Consider the following 862-nt stretch of genomic DNA (forward strand, 5'->3'; position numbering starts at 1 on the left):
GAACAGTGGCCTGCACGGTGCACTCGCAGGTGAACTGCGGGTGGGCGCCCCTCGGGGAAGCGGTGAAAGGGAAGCCCGGACTTTCCTATAAAGAGGGAGCGTGTTCCCACCCGGCGGGCACGGGGTCCTGCTCTTGGCCATGAAGTTCTGTTCTGTTCAGTGTGGATTTGGGGCATGGATTCTGGTTTTTAGGAACACTGTGTGGGCATAGCACTGATCTTGACGGCTGGGTTTTTGTGCCCAAGGTGAGTGCCTCGCCCGCCTCACCTGGCCCGGTGCTCACCGGTGACCCTGAAGCCTGGCGGGGACACCGGGTGGGCCTCCCCTTCCAGCCTCCCAGCTCCCACCTGCCCATACCGCCCTGCTGTCCCCGCCTGATGTTTGAAGGGGGCCCTGCATTTCCCTGTGCACCAGCCCCCCACCGCATGGGTGGGACAGGGGACAGGGTGGGCTGGAGGGAGTCACGGGGGGGGGGGGGGGGGGGGGGGGGGGGCAGAGGCCGGAGCCGGAGCCAGGCGCCTACCTCTGGGCTGTGGTAGTAGTCACACAGCAGCGAGTAGGGCAGCGTGCACAGCGTGGAGAACAGGACCCCGTAGGTCACGCACAGCGACAGGACCACGTAGAGGTTCCGGGACAGGGTGGCCAGCCCGGTGCCCAGGCCGAAGGCCAGGTAGGCCACGAAGTAGAGCGTGCGGATGCTGAGGCGCTCCTCCAGCTTCTCCAGGATCGCTGCGGGCGACAGCGGGTGAGGCGCGGGGCCCGCCTCCCGCCCACCCTGAGGCTGGCGGGGGCGTGAGCCTGCGTGGCAGGCAGCCTGCCGGACCAGGCGGCCAGACAGATGGCAGGTCCTGAGAGGCCCAGA

At 67.9% G+C, this 862-nt stretch overlaps 1 protein-coding gene across 1 annotated transcript in view; it reads right to left on the reverse strand.

Annotated features, from left to right (window-relative positions):
* Positions 1–862, reverse strand: part of SLC45A1 (solute carrier family 45 member 1) — a 23,023-nt gene that overhangs the window by 12,588 nt on the left and 9,573 nt on the right. Inside the window, exon 7 of the mRNA XM_006766816.2 lies at positions 513–729. Within this exon, the coding sequence (XP_006766879.2) occupies positions 513–729 (217 nt within the window). The remainder of the gene's footprint in view (positions 1–512; positions 730–862) is intronic.

The sequence above is a fragment of the Myotis davidii genome, unplaced genomic scaffold (assembly GCF_000327345.1).
Source record: "Myotis davidii unplaced genomic scaffold, ASM32734v1 scaffold299, whole genome shotgun sequence".
NCBI lineage: Eukaryota > Metazoa > Chordata > Mammalia > Chiroptera > Vespertilionidae > Myotis > Myotis davidii.